At 33.2% G+C, this 12,773-nt stretch overlaps 1 protein-coding gene across 2 annotated transcripts; it reads right to left on the bottom strand.

Moving 5' to 3' along the window:
* Positions 1-1,599: 1,599 nt before the first annotated feature.
* LOC106756807 (plant intracellular Ras-group-related LRR protein 7) lies at positions 1,600-8,706 on the bottom strand. 2 transcript variants are annotated; one of them, XM_014639398.2, is made up of 10 exons: positions 8,361-8,706; positions 7,885-7,972; positions 7,666-7,770; positions 7,463-7,509; positions 6,550-6,658; positions 6,354-6,439; positions 5,696-5,786; positions 3,818-3,903; positions 2,039-2,125; positions 1,600-1,942 (listed from the first exon to the last, which is right to left on the bottom strand). In XM_014639398.2, the coding sequence occupies exons 1-10, from the start codon at positions 8,457-8,459 to the stop codon at positions 1,832-1,834; spliced, it is 909 nt and encodes a 302-aa protein (XP_014494884.2). In that variant the 5' UTR covers positions 8,460-8,706; the 3' UTR covers positions 1,600-1,831. The 2 variants fall into 2 exon arrangements, with proteins under 2 accessions (XP_014494884.2, XP_014494885.1); XM_014639399.2 differs by lacking the exon at positions 7,885-7,972 and having other exon boundaries at positions 7,666-7,735; positions 8,361-8,696.
* Positions 8,707-12,773: the final 4,067 nt, after the last annotated feature.

The raw sequence follows: 12,773 nt of genomic DNA, 5'->3' as shown, positions 1-12,773 counted from the left end.
CGGTTATCTAAGTATGCTCACCTTGCTCCCCTTAAAGCGGATTATAATAATAAGAGTGTGGCTGAATTGTTCATTAACGTAGTTGTCAAACTGCACGGGTTCCCTAGAACAATAGTTTCTGACAGGGATAAGATCTTCATCAGTCACTTTTGGCAACACCTATTCAATGGCACAACATTGAACATGTCGACGGTTTACCACCCGCAATCCGACAGACAGTCAGAAGCCCTGAATAAGTGTATAGAGATGTATCTGAGGTGCTTTACTTTTGATAATCCGAAGACATGGACCCGACTGTTACCTTGGGCAGAGTTTTGGTACAACTCATCTTTTCACAACAGTCTGCACACAACACCATTTAAGGTGGTGTATGGCAGAGATCCACCGACCATAGTTAAATATACCATGGATGCGAAGGATCCACCATCAGTTCAAGAGCTCTTAGGAGAAAGGGACATGGCTTTGACTCAATTAAAGAGGCAGCTTCTTAAAGCCCAAGAGAAAATGAAGAAATATGCAGACAATAGATGCATGCATAAGGAACTGAAGATTGGTAATTTGGTTTTGGTCAAACTCCAACCTTATAGACAACACTCCATTCAATTAAGAAAAAAACCAGAAACTGGGACTGAGATCTTTTGGCCCATTCCCAATCATCGATCGCATTGGGTCAATGGCCTATAAACTCTTATTACCTGCAACTGCAAAAATCCATCCCAACTTCCACATATCTCAGTTGAAAGAATGCAAAGGCCTCATGACATTGCTTATGTTCCACTTCCATTGACTACATTGCCCGAGGGTCCCTTGTTAATGCCTCAAGCTATCCTTCAGAAACGTCACATAATCCGCAGGTCCAACCGCATTTCCCAAGTCTTAGTTCACTAGGCTGTGTTATCTGAAACAGAAGCTACATAGGAAGACCTTAAAGTGTTTATCAAAGCCTACCCTGACTTTAACCTTGAGGACAAGGTTAGTGTTGATGGGAGGATATTGTAATGGGTGAGAATAAAAGGGCTACTGCAGGGGTAGAATGGGCAGGGGAAATAGAGGCCAAAGATGAGTCATTTGGAAAATCAAGCCACATGGCACCGATAGCAGAGGGGAGTGGTGGACAAGGGCACGTGAGAGAGAGAAAGGAAAATACAAGGTTGAAGGATTTTCTGTGAGGAAAGAATGTGTACAAAAAAGGGAATTAGTTAGCACTTGAAGGCAAGCAATGATTGAGAATTATCTTCTCTCTCTAGGACGTTTCTTTCATTGTTGAGAGCATATTTCATTTTTGCAGCTTTTTGTGATTACTCGGTGATACCATATGAACTCACTAAGAGATAAATAAACTTTCTGGAATACACTTCTATTGCCATTTTTGGTACCTTCTCTGTTTATATTACTGTTGCATTGAGTATATTACAGACTTCAGTGTCTAAGTAGAAGAATCTTACGATTCATACCCAGTCACCAAGGATCAGTGACAATTTCCCAAAGGCTCGCTTGCAATTTATTTTTCGTAGATCATTAACAGTAAGCCTTAGTAATTCAGAGGCATTTTAGATGAGACAATTTTTTTTCTTGACAAAAAAGAAAGCAAACAACATCTTCAACACTATATCGAAGGAATGGTATTACTTTTGTTGTTGAAGTCATCATATTTGCAGGCAAACAAGAACTGGCGCAGGATAATGACAGAAAGAATCACATACAATGTGACAGGAATATCAACACACTTGTTTCATATGTGAAAGAAAAGGCATTAGTAAAAAACGAAGTATTCCAAACCAAATCCAAAAGCTCCTCCTCATTGTTATTGGTCTCAGCAAGCCTGACCACATCATAAATCAACACCCTCATCAAGACCTTTTGAACCGATCATCACATTTGAATCATTTTGTTTGTCAAACTTCTTTTTCCTCCTTGCTTCAAACTCTTGAAACCCCTCCATCTAGATCATTCATCAATCGTTGAATTGTATTGAAAATTAAACCTATGATTCTATCATTCAAATAGAAAAGGTAAAACGTACGAAACAAGATCATACCTGTTGCAATTGATCCATTGATATAGGATTACCATGCAGTGATATGTTCTGAAGAGCTTTGCAGTCTTTCAATAAATTCCGAGGAGTCTGTCCGAAACGAAACCAAAGTGTCATCAAGACATTTGAAATATAAGGAAACTGGATATTATGTAAATTTGTTACGCTTGGGCTTTCAAGAGGCAAACAAAAATATTCAAATGCGAATGAATTATAAAGAAAAAAAAATGGAAAAGGTATCATTGTTAAAAATAGTTTATTACCTACAAGATGGACAACTATGATACCATAGTCCAAACCCACCATCGTAAATTCTAGTTAGTATGGCATATGTAATTCAAAGTCAAAACTACTATTTAGCAGCTACCGTTAAAAATTATCGGTAGAATTTAACAAGTATGGTTAAAAAAAGGCTACATTTCGGAATATCAACTTGGCAATTGTTAGTCGACCACTTGATCGGCTCTAAATAGTTCTCATAATAATGAATAACTTCTCATGCATATCCGTGGGAATGAAGCTGGATATTCCTAATATTGAAGTAAACCCTTAAGCAAACCAATGCAAAAGAGAAACAGGAACAAGCCTACCTCTCATCGATTTTACACATCCTTCCAAATACATACATATATACACACACATGTATAGTTTTGAGCGATCCTAGTCATAACCTCAATTTTAACTACCTTCTTTACTGCTTAATAGTTTTGAGCCTACATTGGTAAACCTTTAATAGGGCCTTTCTCTTAATATCAACCCAGATCAAAATTGAGATTAATTCAGTGACTTGATTGGTTTCACTCAGCCATGTGCTTCACATCTTCCAGTTTTGTAGTGATGTGGTGGTCAGTTTGAAGCTCTCTTTACACATGTTATTGCACTCTTACATACATCTGCTGCAGCTCGTTGGATCTACCTCATAAATATTTTAATGACGAAAATAAAATGGTTTGAGAGGACAAAATCAAAGTCCCAAGGGCAGTTTAAGGGCAATATAACCACCACACAAAGTCACCCTTTTAATAAGCAAACAACAAAAACTATTTTGTACTATATTTGTAATATAAAATTATATATTTAGTGATGTGTGAGGCACGAGGTTTAATTAGATACCCACTGGTTTCAACCAGTGACCTTCTAACCCAGTACCTTGATAGGGTTAATGACCTATTTAGTTATGATAACACTGCATACCATAGAAGAGTTGATTTTTTGAAACTCAAATCCTAATTCATGGCAAATGATGATTGTTATTTCTTTAATTAAGAACTTTAAAAGCTAGCTATATATTCTTTCTATATGTTTTTGGTTCAAAAAGTTTAAGCATATCTTGATCCTAATTATTTTAAATTTATGGATATGATGCCTGCTCATATAATGTAGCCCAAAAATTAATATCGCCTCATCAGTTTTTAATTAGTCCTCTTTGGGTATGTATGTTAAAAACATTTTGTTAATATAAAGGTAGATATGTTACAAGTTTCATCATATGAATTCAGGTAGTTGAACTCAATAGTTAATATAATTTAGCTAAATCTTTCCTGTGGTTTTGTTAATTCTTCAAAAACACATTTAAGGATAAAGAGGAAATCATTATCGGACCAATTTTTGCTTTTACAATATAGATGAATTGTCCTTAGAAGATATCCATACAGTTTTAGAACATAGAAAAATTCAATTCACACTCACAAAATAAATAAACTACTATAAAGGGAAACAGTAAAATGCATTTAATCAAGTCTAGAAGTCCATAACCTAGAATTCAAAATCACAAAAAACTACCTGCTTCACATTATTGTTATCCAAGCAAAGTGACTTTAAGTGAGAGAGATTGCACACAGAAGATGGAAGATCTTCTATAAGATTATCTGAAATGTTAAGAAAAAGGTTGGAATTAGCCTCATTCAAGCACAACATATATACAGTATTTAATATAGAGAAAAGCTAGGTATAGGGTTAATCTCCCTGGTGTTGAGAATATACATAAGATAATGTATTTATAATAGGTTAAATATATGTTTTAGTCCTCATATTTGTTCTCCATTCTCAATTAGGTCCTCATGTTTTTTTTTTGTCCCAATTACATCCTAATATTTGTAAATTTGAAGCAATTAAGCCCTCTCCGTTAACTGGCCACTAACATCGTAGGTCAATTGAGAGGACTTAATTGCCTCAAATTTACAAATATTAGAATGCAATTGGGACAAAAAAAACGGAGAGGGCTTAATTCCTCAAATTTACAAATATTAGGATGCAATTGGGACAAAAAAAAACGGAGAGGGCTTAATTCCTCAAATTTACAAATATTAGGATGCAATTGGGACAAAAAAAACGGAGAAGGCTTAATTCCTCAAATTTACAAATATTAGGATGCAATTGGGACAAAAAAAAACATGAGGACCTAATTGAGAATGGGGAACAAATATGAGGACTAAAACATATATTTAACCTTTATAATAAAGAGAATGTAGGCTAAGCCTAAAATATAAATGAATATGTAAAAATAACATTATTAACATAGGGACATGTTTCCCTAATTAACATAAAACACGATATATTTAACATTCTCCTTAAAACTGGTGCATATAGATCATATGTACCAATGCAGTCCCTATAAAGACTTAGGGAAAATGTATGCTAAGTGATCGTTTAAGTTTACAAACTGAGTCTTGATGTCTCCATATACAATCTTCCCTCAAATGAAATGATAGTCAATCTTAATGTGTTTGATATCTTGTGAAAGACAAAATTAGAGAGCTGATATGAAAAACAGTTTGATTGTCACATATAAGTGTCATTTGAGTGACATTTCCAAATTGTAACTCTTTAAGCAATTGTTTAAGCCAAACAAGTTCACAAGTGGTTGAGACCATAGATCTATATTCTACTTTTGCACTGGATCTTGCCACAACCCTTTGTTTCTTACTCTTCCAAGGGATTAAGTTACCTCCAATGGAAACACAATACCCGGAAATAGTTCTTCTATTAGAAGGAGATCATGCCAAATCAACATCTATATAGCAAACAATCTTTGTATGGTTATTATAACAAACTATTTCCAAGAGATCCTTTAATGTACTTTAATATATGGATGATTTCATTCCAATGATCTTCACATGGGGAAATGAGAAAGTGGCTTACAACATTGATGACAAAGAAAATGTCAAGATGAGTAACTGTAAAGTAATTTAATTTCCCAACCATCTTCTATATTGCTCAAGATATGAAATAGGTTCTCCTAATTTGGTAGGAGTTTGGTATTAGGATCCATGGGTGTGTCAACAAACTTTGAATTCATCAACCCAGTTAAGAGATATTTAAAAAAGTAATCGTTCTTGAAAATAACTAAAACATAAACAAACTATAAAGCACAAGGACTCCAAACACTTCAACTTCAAAATACGAGGTAAAATATGAAAAATAATATGAAATATCAAGAAAACACGAAGTTCAGCAAACCCTAAAACAAAAACTTCCATTGAAGAGAAACAAAGATCATGAAGGCAGATCCTCTTCGGGCTAACAACAAAAATTCTAACTTAGTAAACACATGAAAAAGAACAAGTAAGGAAAACACACGCACAAGCCAATATGCAAACATATCCATTACAATGTCCAGGAAATGCATACATGAACAATTTGTTTCTACATAAAACATACCATTTGCTTGTAACTCTTCCAAAGAGGAGCAACTGCCAACAGATTCTGGAAGGGACCGTAACTTGTTATTTGACACATTCAAAAGCACCAACTACAAAATTAAACAATGTATTAGCCTCTAATGTTAAAATAAGGTAAGCATTTCATATTAAAGTCTGCCAAACCATACTTTGAGTTCTTTTCTTTGAGTGCATAATTATACCAAGCTCTGCTCAAATTAAAATCACAAGTCTATCTAGCATAAATTCTGCATTGGATAAGATTACAATATGTGTGTCTGGATCAGAGTTCTTAAATTCTAGAAGTCCTAATTAAAGATTATTCAAGGTTCAGAAGTTAAGCTGATTTCAAGAGAAAAAAAAATTATGTTTATTCACTTGAAGTGTTGACAAATAGACAAGAACATACTACTTCGGAAGCCACAATAAAATATAATTTTTTTTTCATTATGACAAATAACATTGTTTCTTACATGTATATATGTATGAAGTGGAGACAACTACCTTTTTGAAATGTCTACACTCAAAGGATAATTGCAAATTTTCAAAATTGAATGATCATGAAGCAAATAATCATATCTAGGTATAAATGCATTAAGCACATGGAAAAGAAGAAAACATAAAAAGTTGAATGATATTTAGGTTCCGAGATGTATTACATTTCTCAAACTTCCAATAGTCATTGGCAAGGATGCTAATAAATTCCTTGAGACAGATAAGCGTTCAAGCCTTACTAACTGGTCCACTAGAGAAAAAATACATTCAATTAATACAAAAAACAAAGAAAAGTTAGACTAAATAAATGCTAAGAAAATAAATAACGATATTTACTTTAAATAGTTACTTAAAGATTACATTCATCAGGTAAGGAAGTTATTCGATTTCCATCCAGGTTCAACAGTTTCAACGATTGGAGTTTGCCTAAACTCATTGGCAGTCTCTCAATTAAGTTCTCCGCTAATACCTGTGATGTCAATGCAACTTCAATTAAAATGGTATTTTAATCAATCTTTTCTATTATATAACTCTACCTATTTTTAAAACATTAAAGAAGTGGCTACCCAAATACTACTATGGTAAAAATAAATGAAAGATAGCAGAGTCCTAACACATAGTCAAAAGAAAATGAGTTTCAAAGTGAAAGAAAAAAAATTAAAATTTAATAATTAAATAGTAACCATACTTGCAAAGGGAAATAAAAAAAATGACAGGGTTCAATGCAGAGTTGTGGAAATGAAGACAAACTTCAGTCTGACTTGGTCTTAATAATTTTTATCTGTCCCTTTAGTTTATAAGTCTAATAAGTGGTGTAAAACAAGCACATATGCAACTTGTTAAGGTTCTACCAATTAGAAAGTCAGGAGATAATTATAGTGTTTAGTTTTTAATAGGTTTTGTAATTAAGAAATGACAAGAAATAGTGTGTGTGTCTATATATATATATATATATATATATATATATATATCTTAAAATCAACCATGATTTATAACTATCCATTATGTTTGAACACATCATTTAGCAGTACGTTGCTAAAGCCTGAAAAAAAAAAAACCCAATTGGTAATACCAGTATTGAGAAAAGAAGGCCACAAAATATCATGTCAAATTCTCTTACAACCATTTTTAATTTACTGACCCTATTAATTTATTTAAAAACGACAGATAAAATCCATAAAAAATATCTTAGTCCAAAAACGTTTACAGTAAATGCTCAACAGAAGCTACCATCGCATCGGCATAGCTGCATAAAGTAATAGTTGGTTCTTACCATTCGTTGTATATTAATTAACTTGTTGATTTCCATAGGAATGTCAACTGCAATGGAAAAAATGAATTGTTAACAGCAAAGTAATAATCCTTTTAGAGAGAAAACACACTTTTGTTACATGTCAAAATTACCATATACTTAGAGGGATGACATCTTAAACAAAATGTAAGGTAAATATAATAGAAGAATGGAAAACCACTTATCTATTCGATTATGCGTCAAGTCAAGAGTGCGAACAGATGTGTCTAACTTAATAATTTCATCTGGAAATGACTGTTTGCAAAGGCTCCATTGTAAGTAAACGTGTTCTGAAAAAACACACAAGGGCAAGCATACAAATACAAATACACAAAAAGAGATAAAGTAAATTGTCCACACGCATAACAACATAAAATATCAAATTTTCAATAAAAGCAACAGACCTCTGTCAAATGTTTTGACGAGTCTCGCAAGTATCACACAACAGTATAACATCACTTTTTCCAAAAATCCATTCATACCAAAAAAGGCCTGAAATAGTTTCACAATGTAAACAATACAATTCAAACAACAACTAAACAGACTATCTAATCAAAGTTTCCAAACTAACACTACCAAACCAGTACACGCAAAAAGCTCATAAAACTTAAGCATTTATCGTTTCAAATTTCAGTGTACCAAGCTTAAACAACGCAGTAAAAAGAAGAAAATATCATAAGCAGTGACGTAAGTGTCATTAACTTTAGACGTCAACAGTAGAGGCTTTGCCAACAGCATAACATTATCATCATTTCAAGGTTTCAAATGTAACACAGCATGCAGCCATCATCTCAACTAACAAAGAAATAAATAAAAACAAGAAAAAAAAAAGCACAATTGGGAAAAATCAATTAGACACGACAAAGAGAGAATTGATTGCCTTTAATTTGGAATCGCGCAAAGCAACAATTCCAGTGGCTCGCCAACGTGCGATCCTGTTGGCGTTGGTATCGCCGTTTTTGCTCAAGAAACAACCCATTTTTTAGGTTAGCAATGGAGAACGATTCGTTGTTCGAGTTTGTGGAAATTGATGAAGGTTTCTGCGCGAGGGTGAGACACTATACTAACAATTCTTCGCGATTTGTTCTCCCACCCACCTGTGTTGTGTCCAGGCGGTGTTCGATTGGGGTCTCCGCTCACAAATGACGTGATGTTATTTTCTTATATATTATTTTCTTTTTCATTTTTTTTTCTTTTTCTTGTGTTTGAGGACTTCTGCCTGCTAAGATATTAAAAGTAAGTTAAAAGTAAGGTTTAATTGATTTGGAGCTATCTATTCCTGCAGATTTACGTGTTACAGTATTTTGAAAAAGTTTAATTGGATTTTTTTTATGATAAAATTACGGTCCTTAAATTATGTGGAAGGTGTTAAATTTTTTATCTAATGACACGGTGAGGTAGCATTTAATAGCTACGTAGCGTATAAAGAGACATAGATTTATATGATTTTAAATTTAAAAAAAAAAAATTCTTTGCATTTCATTAATTAAATCTAAAGTTAAAAATCCTTAATTATTTGTTCATCGATCTTTTTCTTCAAATCCTACCTTAAACCCTAAACTCTAAATTTCCATCTACTGGGGTCAAAACGGCAACGAGGGCTCCCTTGCCCAAGCATGCGCAACTATCGAAGCATACTCTGTGGGTTGTGTGTCTTTGCTCTCAACTCGTACCTTTCACCGTCTCTTAGACTCAAACCACTAAAGATTGAAACTTTTTTCATCTCTGAATGTTGTTGTTCAAATGGGGGTTTAAAGTTGTAATGGTTGCAGATCTAAGGAGGAGGACATTTACTGGTCTCATTTTCAATTCCTTCATTTTGTGCAGTTTCTCATTTAATGGTTACGATCAACATCTCGTTATTATTTCATCCCACCTGTTACTTTTCTGTTGTGAATCGTGATAAATCTGGCAAGGAATGGAACATGGGACTTCAATTGAGCTCATGAACTTCATTCTATGTCCACAATTCTTTTACCCTTTTTGTTTCATTCTATCATCTCTTTTGTATCGATTTTTTAGGTAAAAAAATTTGCATGCACCCTGATGTCGGAGAAGATGAAGGTCCGAGATGGTGGTTCTGCGACGACGGCTTGGACGTTGATGATGCGTTGGAGAGGACGGTTGCCGGCTGCCAGCAGGATGGCGATGACGGTGTTGGATGATGCGGCGGCTAGGGTTTCTTAGAAAGAAATTAGGGTTTGTCTGGAGACGATGATGATGATGTGTCAGGCTGATGACGTGGCAGGAACTTTTTTAAACTTTTTTTAAATTAAAAAATCATTTAAGTCCACCTCAGGTAACAATTTAGACATCGTTAACAAAATTTAACAGTATGAACTTTATTACTTCAATTTTTCATAAAAAGAGATCTAATTGAACCCTTTCGAAATACGAGGATCTAATTGACGCAAATCTGCATAAATAAGAACCTTCGAATCAATTAAACCTAAAAGTAATCTAAACCTAAATCACTCGGAGGATCCATTCGGTTGGCATTTGCATGATCATCAGTTTAGTTGCTGGTATCTTTTACTTTTAGTTGCTATACTCTCGTACACTTAAATTTAACTGGTAAAACAATAATTAATTCTCACAATATTTTTTAAACAGTTAAATACTAACCAACCTACAACATATTTTATTGTGAACTCATTTTATTATTATCATTGGATCTCATTTATTAACGAACAAATTTGACAAATTGTGACATGTGGATGCCAATTACGTGATTGTAGTTGATGGTAGCCTAAATTGATTTCATTTTCCTTGTATACATTGACATATTATAATTAATGAAAAATCATACTTTACATATAATTTGGCATGGTATTAGAGTTAAATGTTTGATATCTCATAAGGTAGCTACATAGTTAAAATGACAAATGAAAGAGAAAATACTGAAATCGAGGAGTGAAGAAAACACCACCGCCTTACGATCTGAGTGTTCAGTGATAATCTTGTAAATGTGATTACATAGGTGCAAGTAAAAGGAGAAAATTACGAGGAATGGGCTAAGACAGTGAAGATCTCTTTGCAGGCTCGAAGAAAATGAGGTTTCATAGATGGGACTCATACGAAACCGGAAACAGACACATCCAAGATGGAAGATTGGTGGACAATTCAATCGATGCTTGTGTCTAGGATACTAAACAACATTGGACCTAATTTGTGTTCCATTATTGCCTACATGAAAAACGCAAAGGACTTTTGGGATTATATCAAGGAACGATTCTCGATTGTGAATGCACCAAGAATCCAACTACTAAAGTTAGAATTGATAGAATGCAAACAGCAAGGAGGAATGACAATGGTTTCCTATCATGGGAAGCTAAAAATATTGTAGGACGAAATGGCAAATTATGAAGAAATACCACAATGTAAGTGTGGTAGATGCAAGTGTAATATTGTTACCAAACTTGAGAAACGAAGAAAAGAAGAAAAAGTTCATCAATTCTTAATGGGGCTAGATGATGAAAGTTATAAAACAACACAGTCAAATGTTTTGGCAACAAATCCATTACTCTCATTAAACCGGGTATATGCCACCATGGTGCAAGAAGAAAGGGTGAAAACAATCACCAAGAGCGAGGAATGATTATGGGACTGGCTGTGAATATAGAGACTAAAATCAAGTTGTGCAATGAAGTAAAAGAAGAAACAATTATATACACACATTGTGGAAAGACAGGAAATGACAAGGGCAATTGCTTCGAGATCATTAGTTCTAACAATGTAAATAAAAATAATAATTTTTACTTACCAAACAAAATTCTTAAAATTTGACAAAAAAAGAGAAATATTAATATGAAAAAATATATTAATATCAGGTAAAAAAAATAAACTAAAAATGTATAAATTAAAGAAAAAGTATTTTAAATGTATGAAAAAAGAATCTTTAATGTTAACTAAAAAACTTAAAATATGATAGATTTTATTATGAAATAATTTTTTTACAACATTTATCAATAAAAGAAATAGTAACGGTATTTATCGATATATAATTTTAAAATCATGATCTCATCAAATCTTAATTAAGTCAACAATATGATTTTAATCAAGTTAACGACACTGACAAAATAAAATGAAGCTAAAAAATTTTAAAAGAAAAAATAGATTTGCTAACTTTTATAAAAATTATTTTTCTTTTAAAATTCTCATCCAAACAAGATTATATTCTATATGCTAAATCACTTAGATTCTCTATATAAATTAATGCCAACATAATATCTTTTGTCAACGTAATATAACGGTAAATAACAATTTAGCATTTTTCAATAACATATTAAAGATTATTTTCCTAGATGACCTGTCTTCAGGAGGATCTCTTCAATTGTTTTGGAATATATGTCTTTATTAAAATATTAGAGATTATTTAATACGTTTCTCCTAAATTGTTTAGGACTGGAAGACTATAATTATTTTAAGAAGTTAGCAAAAACAATAATAAAGAACAATGAAGAGTAAGCAATTAAAGAGAACAAAATATGAAATATCATAGAATTTGAAATAATTACAAAGAACAGAATGTACAAACGTAGACCGAATAGTCAACTACTCAAGACAGTAAAATAGAAACCTAACTAAGGACCGGACGGTCCAACACTATCCTCGGGTTGCTCCAACTACAGGGCTTCCTCCAATGATTCTTCAATCACGCCTTTTACTCACATCCATTGGATGATTATTGCAGTGAAGAGAAAATGACCGAACGGTAAAATACAGAACGACAATACAGACATGACAACAAAATAAGAGTAAGGTTATGTAATTTAATTATTCTAAACTCACATACATTTAACCGTCACAATAATATGATCAAATAACATTTCATTCATAAAATCATCATACAAATATAGAAAGTAAAGAAAAACCGAACGTTTTAGACTATAAAGACCGACCACTTTAGACTCTGTCCGGACGGTATAAACAATGTAGCTCGACATTTTTAGCACTTGGTGTGGTGTAGTAACTGGCATTCATACATCAACTGCCACCCGAGGTTAGTTCTAAAACGACCATCTGGTCTTATGATCGTGGACCTCCTGCCATTCCCACACATGAATTACCCTCCTCTACATGAGAAGGCATCCTCACTGAATATCAGGAACAAAACGACAGCAGAGACTGACCATGTTCATACTTTACCAAATCATCACTAATCATGAGACATTCCTCCTTGGAATTCTCTTACAAAATAACGAGGATAAAAAATCCAAAATTCATTCGAACTCTAACCTTCTAAATTGCATCATCAAGAATACAATAAATTTTCCAAAAATAGAGCGCAAAC

The sequence above is a fragment of the Vigna radiata genome, chromosome 3 (assembly GCF_000741045.1).
Source record: "Vigna radiata var. radiata cultivar VC1973A chromosome 3, Vradiata_ver6, whole genome shotgun sequence".
Classification (NCBI taxonomy): Eukaryota; Viridiplantae; Streptophyta; class Magnoliopsida; order Fabales; family Fabaceae; genus Vigna; species Vigna radiata.
Note: the sequence above shows the minus strand (reverse complement) of the source record. Positions and strands in the feature narration are given on the sequence as shown.